This window comes from Microtus oregoni, unplaced genomic scaffold (assembly GCF_018167655.1).
Source record: "Microtus oregoni isolate MIOR12 unplaced genomic scaffold, Mior012 000117F_ref0000505, whole genome shotgun sequence".
NCBI classification, from domain to species: domain Eukaryota; kingdom Metazoa; phylum Chordata; class Mammalia; order Rodentia; family Cricetidae; genus Microtus; species Microtus oregoni.
In genome coordinates, this window is record NW_024544746.1 from 269,936 (window position 1) to 290,341 (window position 20,406).

Below are 20,406 nucleotides of genomic sequence, written 5' to 3' on the forward strand. Positions count from 1 at the left end.
TAATGTTTCTTTTACATATGTGGGTGCTCTTGTATTTGGGGCATAGATATTCAGGATTGAGACTTCATCTTGATGAATTATTCCTGTTAGGAATCTAAAGTGTCATTCTCCATCTCTTCTGGTTAATTGTAGTTTAAAATATATTTTTTTTAGATATTAGGATAGCCACACCCACTTGTTTCTTAGATCCATTTGATTGGAAAACCTTTTCCCAAGCCTGTACTCTGAGGTACTGTCTGTCTTTAAGGTTGAGGTGTGTTTCTTGTAAACAGCAGAATGTTGGATCCTGTTTTCTTTTTCTTTCTTTCTTTTTTTTTGACACATAAAGTTGTTTAATTAGATTGTCAGCAATTTAGAAAACCAGTTTGTGAGGATACATCCCGTTGGTCAGACAGAACTGAGAGCGCAGGTAGCCCTGCAGCTGAGGGACAGCTTTGATCTTTGGCAGAATCTGTGAGTCCACCACTTTCTGATCAGCCTTGCGCTGCTCTGTAATCTCATATTTCTCCTTCTCTGTGTCAAAGATCTCACCCTCCTGATGCCTGGGCTTACGCAGCTGCTTTTTCTTGAAGTAAGCATCAGTCAGGTGTTTGGGGATTTTAACTGTGCTGATATCAACTTTTGTAGAGGTGGCGATGACAAACTTCTGATGTGTTCTTCTCAAAGGAACTCTGTTGCGGGCAAGAGGTCCTGTCACAAGCAGTAAACCACTGCCCAGTTGCTTCAGGAAAACCACTCTCTTGCCCCTGTGGCGCCCGGTAAGGATGATGAGGACAGTCCCAGGAGTGATGCTGGCACGCAGGCGTCTCACATGCTGACTGAAGGGCTTTTTGCCATGGTTCAGCAGCTTCCGAGGCACATCTTCAGTAGGATAATACCTGGGCATTTTTCGAAGCTTAACCACCCAGGTACCACCATTCTTGTCACCACCAACTGGTTTTGTGACAGTGGCAAGGACCTTTTCCTTTTTCTTCTTCTTTTCAAGCTTGGTTTTTGCAGCTGTGTATTTCCTTTTGTACATGGCCTTTCTGGAATACATAGCAGATCGGGAGTACCTGCCAATTCCTCTAACAAGGACTGGATTTTGGCTGCAATGGGGCTTCACCTTCTTGAGCTTTTTAGCCTTAGGGTCACCCTTTTTGGCTGCATCAGCGGCAGGGGCATCACCGCCAGCCTTCTTGGCTGCAGGTTTCTTCTCTTTTGTATCAGGTTTCTCGCCTTTTTCACCTGCCATCTTGCAAGAACTGGATCCTGTTTTCTTATCCATGCTCTTAGCCTGTGTTTTTTCATAGGTGAGTTGAGACCATTGATATTAAGCGCTATTAATGACCAGTGGTTGTTAACTCCGGTTATCTTTCGGTGGTGGTGTTTGTGTGTTTCCCTTCTTTGGGTTATGCTGGTGGGGGGGTTATCAGATGTCTGTGTTATTGTAGGTGTAGTTAGCTTCCTTGGGTTGAGGTTTTCCTTCTAGTACTTTCTGTAAGGCTGGGTTTTGTGGATACGTATTGTTTAAATCTGTTTTTGTCATTGAATATTTTGTTTTCTTCAAAACAATGAATGAAAACTTTGCTGGTATAGTAGTCTGGGCTTGCATCCATGGTCTCTTAGAGTCTGCTGCACATCTATCCAGGACCTTCTGGCTTTCATGGTTTCCATCGAGAAGTCAGGTGTAATTCTGATAGGTTTACCTTTATATGTTACTTGAACTTTTTCCTTTGTAGCGCTTAATATTCTTTGTTCTGTGTTTTGTGTTTTGATTATTATATGGTGAGGGGATTTTTTTTTTGATCCAGTCTATTTGGCATTCTGTAAGCTTTTGTATTCATAGGGATATCCTTCTGTAGGTTGGGAAAGTTCTCTTCTATAATTTTGTTGAATATATTTTCTGTGCCTTTGAGCTGGAGTTCTTCTTCTTCTTCTTCTTCTTCTTCTTCTTCTTCTTCTTCTTCTTCTATACCTATTATTTTTAGGTTTGGTCTTTTCATAGTGTTCCAGATTTCCTGACTGTTTTGTGTTAAGAATTTGTTGGATTTAGTGTTTTCTTTGTCCAATGAATCTATTTCCTCAATAGTATCTTCAGTGCCTGAGATTCTTTCTTCTATCTCTTGCTGGTTATACTTGTCTCTGTGGTTCCTGTTTGTTTATCCAGATTTTCCATTTCCCAAGTTTTATTGGTTTGTGTTTTCTCTATTACATCTATTTCAATCTTCAAGTTTTGAACTGTTTCCTTCACCTGGTTGATTGCTTTTTCTTGATTTTCTTTGAGGGATTTATCCATTTCTTCCAGCTTTCTGTTTGTCTTCTTCTTTATTTCTTTAAGGGAGTTTTTCACTTCTTCTTTAAAGGTCTCTATCATTTTCATAAAGTTATGTTTAAAGTCATTTTCTTCTACATCTTCTGGGTTAGGATGATCCAGCCTTCCTGTTTTGTTTCCACAGGGTTCTGGTGTTACTATGTTGTGTTTTAGGATGTTGGAGAAATTCTTACATTGGCGCCTACCCATCCCTTCTTTCAAATGAGGGCAGTAGTGTCTTGGCTTCTTGGTCCAATCTTTGCTGTGGCTCTCTCTTAGGTCCAGTCAGTATTGAAGCTGACTCTTAGGTCCACTCTGGATCGGTGCCAGTTGTGTCACAGGGTTCTACGGAGCTTGCAGGGTTGGGAGTGGGTTGGGGGCCAGGTGGATTGAGGGCTAGCAGGAAAGCTCCCTGCTAGCAGCTCTTATGTCCACCAAGTATTGGCTCAGGATGTATTGCTCACAGGGAATGATGAGTTGGGGTTGGGGTGGATTGAGGGCTAACAGGCAAGCACCCTTGCTGGGGACTAGGAATATCAAAGTACCTGGAGAGGGGCTCCTAGCTTTTCTCCCACCTGGAGTTCTTAGGGAGTGTGGGGTCCGGGGTCACAGGGCTGCTGCTTACTTACCTTTTGTGTCCCCAAGTATTGGCACAGGATGTGTGACCAGGTTCCATGGAGCTCGCAGGGCTCAAATATAATTTCTAAACCCCAATAGTAATAGTATTTGGAGCAACTCCCCTGTTCTCTAGTATGTCCTGCTCCCTTGTGTTTGACTGGCCAGCTTGAAGGTTTTGATGAGAACCCCTTTCCTGGCATTGCAGGTCAGCTCTGGCTTCACTGGGTCCACTAGCAAAAGCAGCATCACAATTGCCTCCTTGAGATATAAAGTACCATGTGACAAGGTAGAAGTACTTTGGCTTTGGTGAGATCTGTGAATCCAAAGCTACTTCCTCCTGTCCAAAGAATGGAAGCTGAGTTCTAATTTATGCTGGAATTAGGAAATGTGATCTGCCTTAAATATTAGATCCTTACATATTATTTTGTCTCCTCCCTTACACATTAATGTAATTGAGCCCATCAATGCCCTCCCCAGAATGCCTCTACTCAGAAAAGTGGATTCATTTGAAAACACAATAACTCATGGGAAAAATAATTGCCCCATTAATGAGACACTGGACTTACACTTCTTAGGGAGTCCTCTCTATATGTGGCAGTTTCTACATCATAGTCAAGCCTGCTTGCTTCCTGATTTCCAACTCAAACAAGAAAAATAAGGCATAACTTTTCCTTTTGCCATTCCAATTCTCTTATTCTTTTTTTCTTTTTGGTTGTTCATGACAGGGTTTCTCTGTGTAACAATACTCATTGCCCTAAAACTCACTTTGCACACCATTCTTTGCACGCTTGGATGACCTGCTAAACTGCCTGACTGTTTCTCTGAAACACACACATATACACTCACACAAGCACTGCAAAATCACTAATACCGGTCTTAGCATCAGCATTTCCTCATGAGGGAGTAGGAGTGTCCTGAGCCTTCCTCTGAAGATGCTGATGGAAACTGGAGTTGGTCCTTAGTCTGTGGTGAAGGTTTAGAGAGACACAGAGGACAAGGGTGAAGAACAGCACAAAGCCTGTGCAGATGACATCATGACCCTCTGACATGCTGTGATTTCTACATGAGGAGCTTGCTGTAAGGATCCACAGCTCAGATGCTTCCTTTGCAGGACTGAGCCAGCCAACTTCAGGACTCCGGGGACATCCTCAGGGAGCCTGGCATGTATGTTTAGTATAAATCATGTTATGTGATTATGGCCCCTGTATGCACAGATATGTTCATACAGGGCCATAGTTTAATAAGGCTCTGTTTCATCTGGAAACAATCTGTTCAGAGTATGTAGGTTGTGCTTTAAACGCATGGGTCATACAACTCTTGCTCTCTCCTCTCAGTGCTCTCAAGGTTGTGGGAACACAGGACTAAGGATGAGTGGTGTTCCCTTCCTGAATCTGGCTCACATAAAATAAGCACAGGACTTTGTATATTCCACATGCAAAATTGCTTTTTCCAAGTTGAGGCTAGGGGAGTTACTGGATAAACATGACTACACGAGGATACCTTGTCATTGTTAGGTGATGACAGCAGAATTCTTCATGACAGCCAGTAATGCATGTGCCTCACCTGCCCAAGGCTTGGCAGGACACCCCCATTGGGACAGGATAGGCCTTCTAGAAAGGGGGCCACAGTCACTCAGTTGCCACTGAGATGATTCCTGTTGCTTTGTATTTGCTGAAGATTTCCTGGTTAATATAGGGCAAGAGACCCTCAATGAGCAAATGCATTGATTATTTCTGGTTACTTTTGGAACTGGTTGACTGTGTACAGATCTGTGTTTATGATTATTAGTTAGCTGTTTCATAGTGCAAGAATCCTAAACTCTAGTCAGATGAAAAGAAGATTCTGACTTAAGAAGATTTTATGTGTGACAAGTATGAACATGGATTCTGTGCTCAACTGGCCATTGGGACATAGTGTTTTGTACCTACAGTTACATCCTGACCAGTTCCTGAAACCTTTCCAATTATAATTTGGGTTTTGTGTGTATGTACATGCACATGTGTGTGTGTGCGAGCACGTGTGTTGCCTAGTTGCCTATGTCTTCATTTCTGGGTGTACTTCATGAGTCCAGAATTCAACTTCATGATTCTCTTCTCATTGGCCTTCCAGTGTGATTTTTGGGAACCAATCTCTCCCCGATTCTGGAGCTCATCAGCTCTTTTAGACTCCTTCCTGAGAATCTCAAGAGTAGGGATTACCACTGTGTGCTAGCGCTGCTGACATTATATGCTGGTACTGGGACACAAATCTATGTCCCACTATTGTCTGACAAGTACTCTGCCAACTGAGGAATCCCCCTAACACAATCCCTAGTTCCGGTTTCTTAGTCCCAGTGTTCGCCATGAATGTCATTCTTTGTGTATCTCATGAACTGGATGTTCTTCAGAATGTGGAAGTCCACATCTCATTCCCCAGACTAGAGGTTAAGTGGTGTCTGTCCATCTGTGTTGATGTGACTTTGTTCCCTGAAAAAGATGATGACCCAAGATGAAGAACAAAGAAGTTCTCTGCCTGTTGGCCAGAACTCTCACCATAATGCTGGAAGTAACTCTTGTAGACCAGACTGGCCTCGAACTTATGGATATCCACCTTCCTCTGCCTCCTGAGTGCTGGGATTAAAGGCATGGGTCACCACCTCCCAGCCTAGGGATTATTTTAAAGCTGATGCTGGATGGTACAGTTCAGAGAAACCTCCATTTCCAACCCCTCTCTATGAAATTTGTAAAATGGTTTCAGGAAATACCTTAGTCAGAGAGTGTTGCTCCAGTATGCTACAGTATCTGATATAGATTTGTAGCACGGGACAGATGGAAGAGGGAAGCCAATATCTGTAATGTCAGCAGTTGGTAGTAGAGGCAGAATGAGCAGATGTTTGAGGTCACTCTGAGACACATAGGGCCTTCATTGAACTTCAGAATGGCCACTAGCCCCGCCTCAAAGAATCAAAATTCAAAATACTTTTAGACACACCAATCACTCCACAAAAGTCCAATTGATTCTTTATAATTCTTTCTCCATTTTATCTCTCTCCTGTCTTTCTCCCCCCATGTGTGTGTGTGTGTGTGTGTATCTGTGATTCTTCGTATATGTATATGGGTACACGTGTTTGTGTACACATACATTCCTTTAGTGTATATGCATGTGGAAGCCACAGCGAAACCTCATCTTCACCTTGTTTATGTGACACAGGTCACTCATTCACATCAGGTCTCAGTGATTCTGCTAGGCTGGTGGCATTGACAGTGAGTAATCAGCAGATGGCTGCCTCGCCAGTGGTGGGATTCCAAGCATATGTCACCATTCCTGTTTGTCAATGGAGAGGGGGAAGACAGGAAATCAGAACTCATGCTTGCCTACCAAGCAGTGAATGGACATCACTTTTTCAAGCTTCCTTTGCTTTTTTAGGAGAGGGTTTCTCTGTATAACAGCTCTTGCTATCATGGAACTCCCTTTGTGAACAAGGCCAATCTTAATCTCACAAAGATACTCCTGTCTCTGCCTCCTGAGTGTGCTTCCTTTGCTTTGGTTTTCATGTTTCCCCTAGTTGCTCTGATGTCTTTTTGTGTCTCTGAATTTCCTGAGGCAGATCTGTGCTGATGGCTGGACAGATGAAGCAGGGACATCTGAACTGAAGGCACCTTCTTAAGCCTCTTTTTTCTTGATCTATAAATGTTTTCAAATATGGTTGTAGCTTTACATCTCTTAATGTTTCCTTTTCATTTGGCCATCCCAGACACAGTCTGGTTTCTTCCCACCAATGAGAGCCCTGGGATCATGCGACCCCGAGCGCAGAGGACCTTACTAGCTACTTTCTAGACTACTTATGCCAATGCAGTCAAGAAGCATCAGGTGTCCCTGTAGCCAAGCTGCAGACATGACATGTCTGTGTGCTTCAGACACAGCTACCAATAAGACATAGGTGCCCTGAATCACAGGCTGCTACAAGAGTCAATGCCAAAGCTTTTGTGTGGAATAGTTCTGAAAAATACCTGCCATGGTGAAATCAAACAGGATTAAAAAATCCTGACTGAGAAGTTATTCTGAAATGTTTCAATTTACTTGGGACTGGATATCATAGGTTTATATCAATGTTAAGAGATGGATCAGGATAAAAATCAAATGAACCTTTAATAACATACATAATAATAAAATAACAATCAGAGAAATTTCTGTGTCAGGCTTGGAAAACTTTGTTTCAACTCTGGAGAGTGGAACATAATGTCAACATCCAGCGAAAAGTAGCCATAGGATCCATAGTACTGAGACAATGTGGAAAAGGGTTTCACACAAAGCTATGAGCTAACATTCTGTTGTGGTCCCAAAGAGGCAGCTTACAACAGGTTATCCTGCTGCTCTTCACAGATTCAAGTGACACGAGATTTTCAGCAGACTTGTCTGAAGAAACAAAAAGGAAGTTGAAAACACAGGAGCTTTTAGCTAGAATGCTGTGAACAAAATCACAGTTATTGCAAGTTGAGAAATAGTTCCTGAACATAAGAACAATCATTTATGAAAGATGAAACCTTCACCCATGTTTTTTCTCTTCCCTTTTCTTTCTTTTTTTTTGTTAATTAGCCTTTTTATTGTTTTTTTTAATTTTTTTTTAAATTGAAGGTCCCTTACTGGTCCTGTTTTCATGAGTGGCTGAGAACAAGGGGAAGGGGAGGGCAACCAGCTGGCAAGGGAGGATCATTTCCACATTTCATTTACACACAGAATTAAACAGACAAGCACAGAGTCACTATTGTGGTTAGAAGCTGGCAGCATGGGATGGGGGGATGAGGAATAAGGGTGTCATTAAAAATATAGCTCAGGCTCCACCAAAACTGGGTAGCTGGGTGACTTGGTCTGCTTCAACCCAAGAGGAATCAGAAGCTCAAAAGCAGTTTGGAAAGGCCAAAACCATCAGGGTGGAGGGAGAAGGATGGTCCAGGGGATGGGGGGACATTTGGCAACTGGGGGGAAGGGATTACCCTCACCCTGCTGGGATCCCCCCAGCCCCGTCTGACAGGAAAGGGGCAGCCTGAAACATCCATGAGCAGGTCTGGAGCTGCTAGATGCTCCAGGCAGGGGGCTGGAGGTGGCTCACAAAGGCTTGCCCTCCAGGGAGATGACAGCACTGGCACCTAGTTTCTCTGCCAGGGTGTAGTGGTCCTTGACCTCCTCGTAACAGTTTGCTTGGAATTCATGCATGATTCCTGTCAGCTTCTTCTTGATGGCATCCTTGTAGCTGGCGTAGATCATTTTGCTCTTAAGGGATGCACTCTCAGCGGCCCAGAAGAGGAACACCAGGTCCTCCTTCTTGCTCTCCTTGGTCTCATAGGTGGCATTATAGAGAGCTTAGCGGCAGTCCTTGTCTGTCAGCATCTTGACAAAAGTGGTGTAGGGATCGTCCACAGTCTGCCCCACATCTCCTACCAGGATCTCCTTGCCCTCCTCCAGGATGAGGTTCTTCTTGTCCTCACTCAGGCAGAAGAGCACCGCCTTCTTGCGTTTCTTCACTTCTTCTGGTGTTGAAGACTTGTGCACTTTCATGTCATTGAACATCTTGATGACACCATTAAAGACAGCCACACCAGAGGCCATGTTTCCGGAAGTGAAAGGGAGACAGGGAGAGCTAGAGAAGAACTGAGCCATTGCAGCTGCTACCGGGATCCGACTCTCTTCCCTTTTCTTCATGACTCCCAGCTGTTGTGTGTGTCTGGGCTCATATGTGTCTTCTGGAGCACTGCCAGTGTTCACTCCTGTGTGAGTAGGAGGGGTTCTCAAGTGTCACACTTACTTTGCTTCCTGAGACATTCTCCTTGAACTGGTAAATTGTCAAGAACTCTAGACAATCTGTACAAGGATGAAAACGGGACTTCTCCCTTCCATTTCTATAGAGGTAAGATGATATCCTCACACTGGCATGCAAGGCTTTTATGTGGCAGCTGGTTCTGAGTTCATGCTTTCATGTTTGAAGACCAACCACTTGGTGGAGTAAATCATTCCTGTCACTAGGAGGGCAATTTGATGGTTACATTCTCATCTTATGATATCTCTCAGGAGCTATCGTCAACAGAACAAATGAACAATTGACCCTGTGTGGTGGTTGATTCCCCTGTTGTAGCTCTCTATGGGAAGCAAGAAAAGTTCATGGTTGAATGTGTTCATGAGTGCCTGCAAAGGTTATTATCCATTTCCTGCCATGGTGAGCAGCCTGGGGAGTCAGGAAGTTTGGCCAAAAACAAAAAATCATTGTTTCTTGACTTGTGTGAAGATGAGCAGTGTGGATTTGCTGTCTGAAAGGGGCAGAGAAGTAACCACATGCTTTTCTGAGGTAAGACAGAAGGGCAGATGAGGCTGGTGCCTTCAAGTCTTTGAAAGGAAGTGGCCTGGCTTTATTGGAGGGTGTCCCTCAAGGATTCTATGACCTTGTCTATTAGAAACAGGTTTCTTTCACATTGTCCCTGGCTAGACAACCTTTGCTTGAGGAGAGCTAACCAGACATGTGTGTCACAGTCTAACCTTCCATGGTGCTCAGCCTGAATTCTCTGGCCACCTGCCCACTTGCCTCCCATTCAGCTTCACCATGACAGGAAACAGATCATGATGTTAGAGTCACACAGTTTGCTATTCCCCCTGCTTTCCATGGCCTCATGAGAAAGCTATGAAAATCACCCTTTGCTTGTTTAGATGGCTTTCTCAACAAGAGGAGCTGATTGACGGGGCACTCCCTAAATTACATCGTGTCCTGCGCTGGTCCAGGACTTATGGTCACATTGACTGCTGTGTCTATGATAGTCAGGGGTTGGAAGACACTAATGTTGAATGTCCCACGTCTTTCAGCAAGTTGGCACAGAGGCTGTGGCATGGCTTGGTTGACAGGTTGCCACTGTGGTCAGACTTCCATTGTCACATAAGGCAGACCACTGATGGTTTTGTGTGTTCTGTCTCCCAATGATAATTGAGAGGTGTGCCTGTTACTTGTTCTTTTTCTGAGACTATCTAGCTTATTCTGATCTTGTGAGGTGATATCAAATATCCAACTGGGTGCAGAGAGCCAAACAGTGCTCTTCTAGGTGAGGGGCTCCACAAAAGAAACTTCTTTGTAGATAAAATTGGAGTACAAGGGTCTCTTCTGTCTTCCAGACATCTTTATGGAAGTTCAGGTTTGCAACTTTCAAGAGAAACAGTGGTGCCATCTGCTCTCTGAAAATGCAAGGAGAGCAGAAGGGTAGGGACATCAACAGTCAGAGCTCAGGAGACACTACCCAAGAGTTTCCTCTACTTATCCTAGTTAATATGTGGCTTAGTTTGAATGAGAATGGACCCCATGGATGAACATATTTGCATATGAAACAGAAGGTGCCAGTAGGGGGCTGTAGTGAGGAGCTGCGGGCTGTATCCCTCCACCGGGATAGCTTTACACCCGAAATAATTACATGGAAACTGTATTCTTTTAAACACTGCCTGGCCCATTAGTTCCAGCTTCTTATTGGCTAACTCTCACATCTCAATTAACTCATTTTTAATAATCTGTGTAGCCTCACGAGGTGTGGCTTACCAGGAAAGATTTTAACCTGTGTCTGTGTCAGGTGGGAGAATCATGGCGACTGCCTGATTCAGCTTTCTTTCTCCCAAAATTCTGTTCAGTCTACTCCACCTACCTAATTTTCTGTCCTATTAAAGGGCCAAGGCAGTCTCTTTATTTAACCAATGAAATTAACACAAAACAGAAGACTCTCCCCCATCAGGGGGCCACAGAGCTTTAAGGTTTCTAAAGCCAAACCCATTCCAAGTAATCTCCCTCCCCCCTCCTCTTGCTTGAGAATCAGTGTCAGCTATCACCTCCAGCTTCAATGCCATGACTTGTTGCTAGATTCCTATCAGGATGGTCATGTGCTGTCCCCCATCTGTAACTGGGACCCCTAAATAACATGCTTTCACCCATGATGGCCTTGGCCACAGTGATTTGTCAAGGCAATAGAGTAGAAACAGCAGGAATGGACAAATTCAGTAAATGAATGCTAGAAGAGATAACTGTCTGCATCAAGTTTCTATCTCAAAGGCCCTAGGGTATCTGGCAAATGATTCATGACACAGGTAGACAACTGTTAAGCCCTCCACTGTACCATCAACACCAGTAGAGTTTGGCATTGTAGGCTGCCATAGAGACTTGTGTGTGCAAGCTGTCCTCAGTGGTGGCCAAGGAAGTATATTGCAATTTGCTAAGCAGACACAACACCCACATTCAGAAAGACCAATGCCAGCATTCTCAGCAGACATAAGAAAGCCCAATTCATTGATGGATTCCATCAAGACCAGGCTTCAGAAACTCATCTTCCACACAGAGACACTCAGAAAATCAAACTAATTCATCTAAATCAGTGCTTCTCAACCTGTGGGTCTCAGACTCTTTGGGGGTCACATGAGCCTTTCACAGGCTCACCTAAGATCATCAGAAAACACAGACATGTTCATTATGACTCATAACAGACACAAACATACTTATGAAGCAGGAGCAAAGGGGATCTTCACAACATAAGGAACTGTATTAAAAGGTTGCAGCATTAGGAATATTGAGAACCACTGATCCAAATAACCACTTCAGACAAGAACCATGGATTCCCTGTCAGCTGGGAAGCCCTCACTGACACAGAGAGCTGTTCACAACCTGCATGGAGACTATGAGGATTCTGCAGACACCTCACTCAGCAAGAATGTACACAATAACACTGGCTGACACCTCATAGCTCCACAACAGTGAATGTTTCCCCAATCTAGACCTCGGATGTCATCACTGAACACAAAGCAGTCCAAAGATGCTAACCTTATCTAGCAGTGATGCTCCACAGCCCTCTGAAGTCCTAGTTACCTTTTCACAGTAGCCAGAAAAGTTCTGTAATTTTAGCCAATCAAAGAGAAGGATTCATTCACTGGGATAAAAATACTACCAGTTTCTAAATTTCTGGAACATGGCAAGGGCAGCATGGGCCCTGGTGGCAGGAGGCTGTGAAGAAAAGGACACAGATGCTTCCAGATCAGCCTGAGGTTGGTTAGAGCAGAAGGAGAAGGAGGCTTCTGGGAAGGGGTTGGCTTGAACCCCCCCAGGAAGGAGTGCTCCTCTGCTCCTGGGAACCCCTGTCCTGTACCTCATATATCTCTTCTTCAGAGAGTTTCTCCCGATCAGCCCACCCAAGATCCCTGTCTCTGCCCTACATGCTCATCTCTTTCTTCTCATCTCCAGCTGCCTGGCTGGAACTGGAATTTCTTATGGGCAGACTCTCCTCCCCTTCCCCAGGGTCATGCCCTGTCCTCCTCAATCTCTTATTGATTTTCTTCTCTCTTGCCTTGTCCCACATACCCCTCTCCTCTCTACACTGTGCCCCTTTAACTCCTGGGCCTGCACAGTACATGAACTTCTTTATAGCTGGTCATTGATAAGGATCTTTAAAACTAGGGAATGACTTGGTGAAGACCCCATGTTGTGTGGAACATGAAGTTGTATAATGTGGATTGCAGAAGTTGGATGCCTGGCTCTTTAAGATGGGGTGGCCATGTGTCTGACTTCTCTGTCCAGCCATAGTGCTGGGCCAAGAATGAGCTAACCTTGAGGGAGCTAACAGCTTCCATTGCAGGGAGAAGAGGGCTAGAGCACTTGTGCCCATGTTGCTGGAGGTGTCTCACAGGGAACATTATATTTAAAGTTCTGGCCTGGCTTCCTCTTGTGGCTGGTGGGTCACACCAGGGCATAATGAGACCCATGGTTTAAGAACATGCCCCTAGGCCTATTGTTCAGACCTTGAAAGGAAACACAAGCAAAGGACTCTGTTAGTGACTCTGACATCATCAGGACTCACCACTGGGCTAGTCTGCTCTCCCATAGCATTCTATATGATTTCTCTTGACTATCCTGATCACCTTTCCCCAAGCCCAAACCCCTCTTCTTTCCTCCATGGCCTTTTGTTGCATCCTTTGTTTGTCTGTTTCAGGCTCAACTTTCTCAGAATCCACATATAAGGGTAGTGTCACGCCCCACCTCGTCCAGCAAGGATGGCGCGCGACACACCAAAGCTCTTTTCACTGCAGTTTATTCCAGGACCTTATTCATTTTCTCTCTCTCCCCTCTTTCCTTCCTCTCTCCTTGGGCAAACCTCTCCCAGCCCTTACGTAGGCATGGGCTGCCAACCCCGAACTGCCAGGTGGGCACTGCTCATAGGTCCACACATTTGCAGGCAGCTGATAATCATTGCGTGGTCATAGCATAGGTCAGGCCTTAGCCATCTCAGGAATTGATTATACATCTTCATCAGGTGTGACTCCACGCAGTTCGCTACAGGGTAGAGTGGAAAAGCTCCTTCTAGGGTCACAGACTAGGGTTGGTGTCCTATAAATGGGGCAGCATATCGGTGGCAAAAACAAAGATCAAGTACACAAGGACAAGTCTCTGGGTGTGCCTACCCAGCCTCACTGGGACTCCATTTCCCATGTTTCCCCATCTCTCACCTGGGGTTGAGTCTCCTTCCTTTGGGGTTAGGATGCAGCAGGAGAAACAGCAGCACAGATGATGGATTTGCCTCCTTACCTCTTTAAGATGTCTTCTCTGCTTCTTCTTGGAAGATATGGCTGCCTCCTGGGGCTTTCCCTCACTAGTGGTGGATGGCCACTCTTCAAAGGTGGTTATCTTGATGTTTTGATAGTCAGTGTTCTGTCACTTAGGGACATGCACATTGTCTTCATGGTCCACACTCCAGGAGTAGTTATCCATGGTGTCTTTGCAGTTTGTGCTCTGGCATGGGAGAGCACCCATGGTGTCTACATGGTCCATGCTCAGGCTAGGGTGAGTGCCCAGTATCTTTACATTCTGCCCTCTGGCTCTGGCAAGCGCCAATGGTGTCTTCAAGGTCTGCGCTCTGGCTGGGGTGAGGGCCCACAGTGTCTTTATGGTCCGTGCTCTAGCTACTTGGGGAGCATCCATGGTGTTGATAGTGTCATATGAGAGCTTCTTGGACTCCAGAGGAAATTCATTCAGGTCTCTAGACGTGCTGATCGTCTTGGTAACCGCAACATCATCCTGTGGTCCTAGGATGGGGTGACACTTGTTTTCCAGGACAAACAGCACATTGAGGGGTGATGGATGAGCATGATGATGCTGCCCATCTCCTGGATTTCATCCTCCCCACTGTCATCCAGTAACTCTGAGTCAGAATCCTCCATGCAAGAGAGGTGATTCTCTGATGTTTCACTACCAGTCTTCTGGATTTCATCCTCCCCACTGTCATCCAGTAATTCTGAATCAGAATCCTCCATGCAGGAGAGGTGATTCTCTGATGTTTCACTCTTGGTCTTCTGGATCTCAGCATCCCCACCATCATTCTATATGTCTGAGTCAGAATCCTCCAGGCAGGAGAGGCAGTCCTCATCTGTCTCACTGTCATGATCACTATCAGATGAGCTTTTATTCTCTGTCTCCTCAGAATAAAACCATGGATCAGAAAAACATGGACAGCTTATATCTAGCCCTTGTTTAAATCTGGACAGCTGGATGGTGTACAGGAGCTCTTGTTACTTATTTTTTCTTTCCCTCTGTATGGTGTTGATACTTTTCCATCACAGAGATTTTTACACTGAAATTCTTCCTGCATGTCCTCACTGTGACAGGTGGGGGATGGGACCACCACAAGATACTAGAAGGAAAAAGACAAAAGCAGGTCTAGAAGAGAAGTTTATGACTCTCAATGTCTACATCATGAAAATAATAGCTACTTCAAACCTCCTAATGATACATCTTAGAGTCAGAGGTTGAAAAGAAAATAATGCCAACCCAAACCCCAAAGCAATTATGAGAAAGCATAAGAAAGGTCAGAGATGAAATAAGTGGTCCCTTAGAGTTTGAAACAAGGACCAAAAAAAAAAAAAAAAAACACAAAGATCAAAACAAAGATCTGGTGATTTGAAAGGATGAAGTCTGACAAACCCTTGATACGTGTCACCCAGAGAGAAGATTCAAATTCTTGAAATGTGAGACAAGACATGAAGTATGAAAGAAGGACAAGTAGGATCTAGGGAACCCTGAGTGTGTGTGTGTGTGTGTGTGATGTGCACTGACTCTAGAGAGTTGACAATCCTGTAAGCAAGAGAGTGCTTGAATCATAAAAGAGACACTAGCATTGCTAAGATGTTATTAAGCCTATATACCACTTGCTGCCTTCCAGCTATTTTACCCTGGATGTGAGGATCAATTCCAGATGTTACAAAACATGCAAGTGATCAATTTAGATATAAGATGAAAAGAGAAACACAACTTCAGTTAGCAAGGACATCTCAGGACCAACATAGTGCATGACAGATCTTTCAATATAATGGAGACCACTGCTCCTCGAGAAGCATCAAAAAGACACAAGGAAAGATCATTGCAAACAGAGTCTTGAGCTTGCCAGGCATCCTTGTTAGAGTGACATCGTCTTTAAACCCTGCATGGCAATCCCTGATACACTACCATGATGCCCAGGGAAGACAGGACCACCTGGAAGTTGAACTACTTCCTTAAGATCATCCAGCTTTTTTTTAATTAATTAATTAATTTATTTATTAAAGATTTCTGCCTCCTCCCCGCCACCGCCTCCCATGTCCCTCCCCCTCCCCCAATCAAGTCCCCCTCCCTCATCAGCTCGAAGAGCAATCAGGGTTCCCTGACGTGTGGGATTCCAAGGACCACCCACCTCCATCCAGGTCTAGTAAGGTGAGCATCCAAACTGCCTAGGCTCCCCCAAAGCCAGTACATGCAGTAGAATCAAAAACCCATTGCCGTTGTTCTTGAGTTCTCAGTAGTCCTCATTGTCCGCTATGTTCAGCAAGTCCGGTTTTATCCCATGCTTTTTCAGACCCAGGCCAGCAGGCCTTAGTGGGTTCCTGATAGAACATCCCCATTGTCTCAGTGTGTGGGTGCACCCCCTTGTGGTCCTGAGTTCCTTGCTCGTGCTCTCTTTCCTTCTGCTCCTGATTTGGACCTTGAGATTTTAGTCCGGTGCTCCAATGTGGGTCTCTGTCTCTGTCTTCTTTCATCACCTGATGAAGGTTAATATTCAGGAGGATGCGTATATGTTTGTCTTTGGATTCACCTTCTTCTTTAGCTTCTCTAGGATCGCGAATTATAGGCTCAATGTCCTTTATTTATGGCTAGAAAACAAATATGAGTGAGTACATCCTATGTTTCTTTTTTTGGGTCTGGATTACCTCATTCAGGATAGTGTTTTCTATTTCCATCCATTTGTATGCAAAATTCAAGAAGTCCTTGTTTTTTACTGCTGAGTAGTACTCTAATATGTATATATTCCATACTTTCTTCATCCATTCTTCCATTGAAGGGCATCTAGGTTGTTTCCAGGTTCTGGCTATTACAAACAATGCTGCTATGAACATAGTTGAGCATATACTTTTGTTGTATGATAGGGCCTCTCTTGGGTATTTTCCCAAGAGTGGTATTGCTGGGTCCAGGGGTAGGTTAAGATCATCCAGCTTTCGAATGATTATCCAAAATGCTTCACTGTAGGAGCAGACAATGTGGGCTCCAAGCAGATGCAGCAGACCATATGTCCCCATGAAGGAAGACTGTGGTGCTGATGGGCAAGAACACCATGATGCAGAAGGCCATCCGGGGGCATCTGGAGAACCACCCAGCTCTAGAGAAACTGCTGCCTCATATCTGGGGGAATGTGGGTTTTGTAGGAGAATCTCACTGAGATTAGGGACATGCTGCTGGCCAACAAAGTGCCAGCTGTTGCCTGTGCTGGTGCCATCGCCCTATGTGAGGCCACTGTGCCAGCCCAGAACACTGGTCTGGGGCCCAAGAAGACCTCTTTTTTTCCAGGCTTTAGGCATCACTACTAAAATCTCCAGGGGCACCATTAAAATTCTGAGTGATGTGCATCTGATAAAAACTAGAGACAAAGTAGGAGCCAGTGAAGCCACGCTGTTGAACATGCTGAAATCTCCCCCTTCTCCTTTGAGCTGATCATCCAGCAGGTGTTTGACAATGGCAGTATTTACAACCCAGAAGTTCCTGACATCACAGAGCAGACTCTGCACTCTTGCTTTTTAGAGGGTGTCCGAAATGTTGCCAGTGTTTGTCTGCAGACCCAGCTATTGCTTCAGTGTCACACTCTAGCATCCATGGGTACAAGCGGGATCTGGCTCTGTCTGTGGAGACCAAGTACACCTTCCCACTTGCTGAAAAGGTCAAGGACTTCTTGGCTGATCCTTCTGAATTTGTGGCTGCTGCCCCTGCAGCTGCTGCCACCACTGTTGCTTCTGCTGCTGCTGCTGCAGACCCAGCCAAGGCTGAAGCCAAGGAAGAGTTGAAGGAATCAGATGAGGATATGGGATTTGTTCTCTTTGACTAATCCTCTCAAAGCAACCAACTCAGAAAACTTAATCTGAAAAACATGGAAATAAAAAGATTACTTCTGTTAAAAAAGACAAAACAAAACATAGTCTTGAAAGCCAGCACAATCCTGTGGCTGAACCATACAAACAACAACAACCACCACAGCAAACACAAACACACACACAAACACACACACACACACACACACGCTTGAGTGTACTCCAATGTCCTTGATGAATATCCACTTATACATCTGTTATCAGATTTCTTGCTTCTTCACACTAAGTCAACCAAGACATGACAGTGAAATGTTTCCTGTTTACAGAGAGTTCAACAGGGAATCCTAGGACAATTCTATAGGAAAACTATTTAGCCAGCATGTTAGGAGATCAACTGAAGAAGTCCACAGTCAGCCACAAAACATCAACTTTTGTCATTCTCTAAAGAGGAAATAGACATGAGGTTCATACTGTAAGCCCCTGGTTCCAGAGAAATGGTGACTAGAGCTGTGGATCAGTAGCTGGAACCTTAACTGAAATGGGGGACTTTGGGGCAGACACAAAGGGAAGCTGTAATGTCACAGAGCAGATGAAAATAATCCCAGGTCACTGTATACATCTATAGAAGTATTATAGAAAATTCCTTATTTCACACAGATAAGGTTTAAAATAAGAAAAATTAAACCAAAGTAAAACATGGCAAAAAATTTTAAACAGAACAATTAAGCAAAATGAACACATAAGCAGAAATCCATGCCTCAACAAAAAGTATTGAGTGTGTGTATTAAGAAGAATTAAACTGAACATAGAATTCAACCAACAAAGAGGAAATCTCCCAATGTCAAAGTCCAAGAGATTAGGAGATTACAGTTTATCAGATCAAGTGTAGAAGTCCAGGTGCTCTCTATTCAACAAGTTTCTCTGTAGCATCAAGACAAACTGCAGTCTTTCAATAACTTCTCACAAAGGCTTTTTGTGATGTCACAGTAAGGAATGGGCAGTAACAGCAAATAACCCAAAAGATAATTCTCTACCGAGCACCAGAACAAATTCCCAACAAGAAACGACTTAAATGACAAAGGATAACCTTCCTCTCAGGCTCTCACAGGACAGGGAAGGATGGAAGACAAGGAGCAGAGGACTTGGGAAGATAGGTCTAAAGCATTTGGGTACAGGACTTTGGCAGGTCCCTGGTGCATCCAGTCACACAATTACTCCTGATACCCTGGGCTTTTATGACCTCCCCAAACTACACCTCCCTTCTAGAGCCCAGACATTCAGATACATGATAAGGTGTGAGACCATTCCTGTCAAACCTGAGCAGGACACTTTGACTTTAAGAACATAGTAAGCAGGTAACATAATAACAAGGTAACAAGTGCCATAGTAACAAGGTGGACAGACTCAGCAACTCTGTGCTGACCTTTGTTAGAGACACAGGTATGGACTAGTTAGAGAATGAACCTATGGTCTGCCCCAATGCCCTTTGCACTAGGATGCTGTGTTCTTTAAGTATTCTGACTACACTTCACATATTCAATTCCTTTATCTAAAACTCCTATAGATGGTCATCTAAAGGATGCTAGCCTTCCCTGACACTGGGATGCTGTAATGAAATGGACTTACCTCATGATACACATGACATGTCTTTGGCCTTTTGGCAGTGCTCTAGGGTGCAACGTAGCAAGTATGGAAGATAGTTACCAGGATAGATGAGCATTTAAGTGCTTCAAAGGGTTTATGAGATAATAGATAGCACAGGTAGATGTGATAAACATTCACATATTCATGAAATAACTGGCTTTTTACAGCTTGTACATACTAATAAACCTTTGAAAACCAAAAAAATAAATAAATTAAAAAATGACAAGGAATCATGCTTAAGAATTGAAATATGGGACTAGTAAAAAGAAACTGAATGAATAGCACAATTTAAATCAAGAACCAATTCAGAGACATAAATCAAAAGCAACAAAACAGGAAGCAAACTCACTGTTTGGATGTCAAAGCAAATGAGCAGCATCTGTTTTTGTAGATCAGTAATATCAAGGTTTACATGAATCAATGTCTGAGCTCAACAACTCTGCAGCCAACCCAGCAACAGCCTCTGCAATGTGAGAAACCCCAGCCAGGGCCTCATGTGGGCAGAGCCTGCAACTTCCCACAATGGCTCCAGTGAGGCCATAGGAGGGAATGAACCATTCACAGCTATTCACAACTAAAGCAACAAAGCTATTCAAAACTAAAGCAACAAAAATCTTCACCTTCTGTCTCCAAGGACTGCATTGGTTTTCTCACTGCCATGACCAATTCTGTGAGAAAGAGCAACATTTGTTCCATAGGTTGTGCTATGGCTCAGACAATCAGGGGACAGGGAAACCATGTTGGGACTTGGGAAGATGGGTCTGAAGCAGCTGCTCACATGGCTTTTTCATGTCCTGTTGCCTCTAATGACTTCATTTCCCCTGCTGGGTTCCACCACCATAGGGCTTTACAACCTCCTGAACAGCAACCCTGTTAGAGACTGGAAATCCAGAGATGTGAGATGATGTGAAACCTCCCCCACACAAACCTTGAGGACATCTGGACTTTAATAACAGCTGCAGTACCAAGAGTGGACTCAGTTGGCTTTGGACTACCCTGGGTTAGAGACAGGGCTATGGACTAGATAGTGAACACACAAGCTTTCTCATGGCCCTTTTCACTCAGACCCTCAAATTCTCTGATGACTCCAACTACTGCAGCCCTCTTCATCTCTACCCTCATGGCACTTAGTTCCTTTCCCTTACACTCATATTTGTGGGCATCGAAAGGATGACGACCTGTCTGTGACACTGCAAGGCCATGAGGAAATTGTCATCCCTCAAGACTTTCCAGAGCATGTTTTGTTTAATGAGTGGCAAGGTGGGCAGAACACTCTTAACATGATAAGGGAATTTACAACCACAGGGAAATGCTGAGGGAAGTAACAAGGCAGGTGTATATGCTCCAAGCACATGACCAAACCAAATCCTTTATCTTTTACAGCTAAGTTAAGAAAACTTAACATAAAGAAATAAACCAATGTACAAAATGTTAAAGATGAATTGTAGAGAATAATAGAAAATGATTGATAATAAAATAAACTG

General features: G+C 44.1%; 1 protein-coding gene and 2 pseudogenes across 1 annotated transcript; 1 reads left to right on the forward strand and 2 right to left on the reverse strand.

Moving 5' to 3' along the window:
* Window positions 1-336: 336 nt before the first annotated feature.
* On the reverse strand, window positions 337-1,234 carry LOC121444136 (60S ribosomal protein L6-like). Its single transcript, XM_041645930.1, has one exon. The coding sequence runs from the start codon at window positions 1,232-1,234 to the stop codon at window positions 353-355; it is 882 nt and encodes a 293-aa protein (XP_041501864.1). The 3' UTR covers window positions 337-352.
* Window positions 1,235-7,996: 6,762 nt separating this feature from the next.
* Window positions 7,997-8,497, reverse strand: LOC121444142 (annotated as a pseudogene).
* A 6,899-nt stretch (window positions 8,498-15,396) lies between these two features.
* Window positions 15,397-17,295, forward strand: LOC121444139 (annotated as a pseudogene).
* Window positions 17,296-20,406: the final 3,111 nt, after the last annotated feature.